General features: G+C 45.9%; 1 protein-coding gene across 1 annotated transcript in view; it reads left to right on the forward strand.

The window, feature by feature from the left end:
• Window positions 1-928, forward strand: part of DUSP5 (dual specificity phosphatase 5) — a 12,733-nt gene extending 11,805 nt beyond the window's left edge. Inside the window, exon 4 of the mRNA XM_018562571.1 lies at window positions 319-928. Within this exon, the coding sequence (XP_018418073.1) occupies window positions 319-719 (401 nt within the window). The 3' untranslated portion in view covers window positions 720-928. The remainder of the gene's footprint in view (window positions 1-318) is intronic.
• The last annotated feature ends 380 nt before the right edge of the window (window positions 929-1,308 follow it).

Consider the following 1,308-nt stretch of genomic DNA (forward strand, 5'->3'; position numbering starts at 1 on the left):
TATATATATAAATAAATGTTATACTTATGAAAATGTAAAATCTTAACTAGTGAAGAGGAAAAATGTTTTTAAAACGTGTGTATTGAGATTATATTAAAATATGTGTAAAATTATAAGTCACAAGGTGTTAAAATAGTAGTAAGAAATGTTCCACGTATAAAATAGCTGGGGGCTTTGTTTAATTTTTAAATAGCGCTTTACAACAGAAGAGTGCCATTTATGTACCTGGTTATCTTGACACATACATGCATAAGACAAGTCACCTGTGTTGTGTTCATGCAGTTGTACTGATGTGTGTATTTTTTGATCTGTCTGCAGATACTGTAAGACTCTCAGGAGGCAGAGTCCTGGTCCACTGCGAGGCTGGCATCTCCAGGTCGCCCACCATATGCATGGCCTACCTCATGAAGACCAAGCGGATCCCCCTGGAGGAGGCCTTTGAGTACATCAAGCAACGCCGCAGCCTTATATCACCCAACTTCAGCTTCATGGGCCAGCTCCTTCACTACGAGTCCGAAATCTTCTCTTCCAAACCCAGCGGCCCCGTCATGTCTTGCAAAAGGGACACTGTTTCCTTCTTCGCCGAGGACATGAACATTGGCCAGCACTTCGAGGGGTCTTGTTTCACTTTTCCCACTTCGGTCTTGACCCCCGTTCCGCTCAGGTCTCCTGTACACCAACTGAAACGCAGTCCGATCACTGCGACTTCTTCCTGCTGACGCACGTGCTGTAGAGGCGGTGGACTAAACTGTGAATACAGACTGTAAAACAAAAGTGCAATACGACGGACGGTGTCGCCATTCCGCAGGCACTCGATGTGCCGCTCTACAAGTTGTATCCTGTGCTTTAAAGATTTTACGTTCGCTGTTGCAAATCTTGGATTAAGTTTACAAACTTGGATACGTCCTGTTGAAGTTACATTTTTCTCTCAGTAGAAGTTCTGTGTATTATTATGACTGTCCTCTCATAATACGGAGGGTATGGAATATTTTACCCTCAATAATACGGAGGATTGTTTTAGCACAAACACATGCAGTGTACGCTGATGTAATAGGTCTGCGTAGCAATACGTTATGTAGAATCTGGGATGTTTACATTCAACATAGGGTGAGCGGTAGGTGAAGGGACCGCCTTGTGAGCGGTAGGTGAAGGGACCGCCTTGTGAGCGGTAGGTGAAGGGACCGCCTTGTGAGGGGTAGGTGAAGGGACCGCCTTGTGAGGGGTAGGTGAAGGGACCGCCTTGTGAGGGGTAGGTGAAGGGACCGCCTTGTGAGGGGTAGGTGAAGGGACTGCCTTGTGAGGGGTAGG

Source organism: Nanorana parkeri, unplaced genomic scaffold (genome assembly GCF_000935625.1).
Source record: "Nanorana parkeri isolate BGI_ZX_2015 unplaced genomic scaffold, ASM93562v1 scaffold585, whole genome shotgun sequence".
Lineage (NCBI taxonomy): Eukaryota > Metazoa > Chordata > Amphibia > Anura > Dicroglossidae > Nanorana > Nanorana parkeri.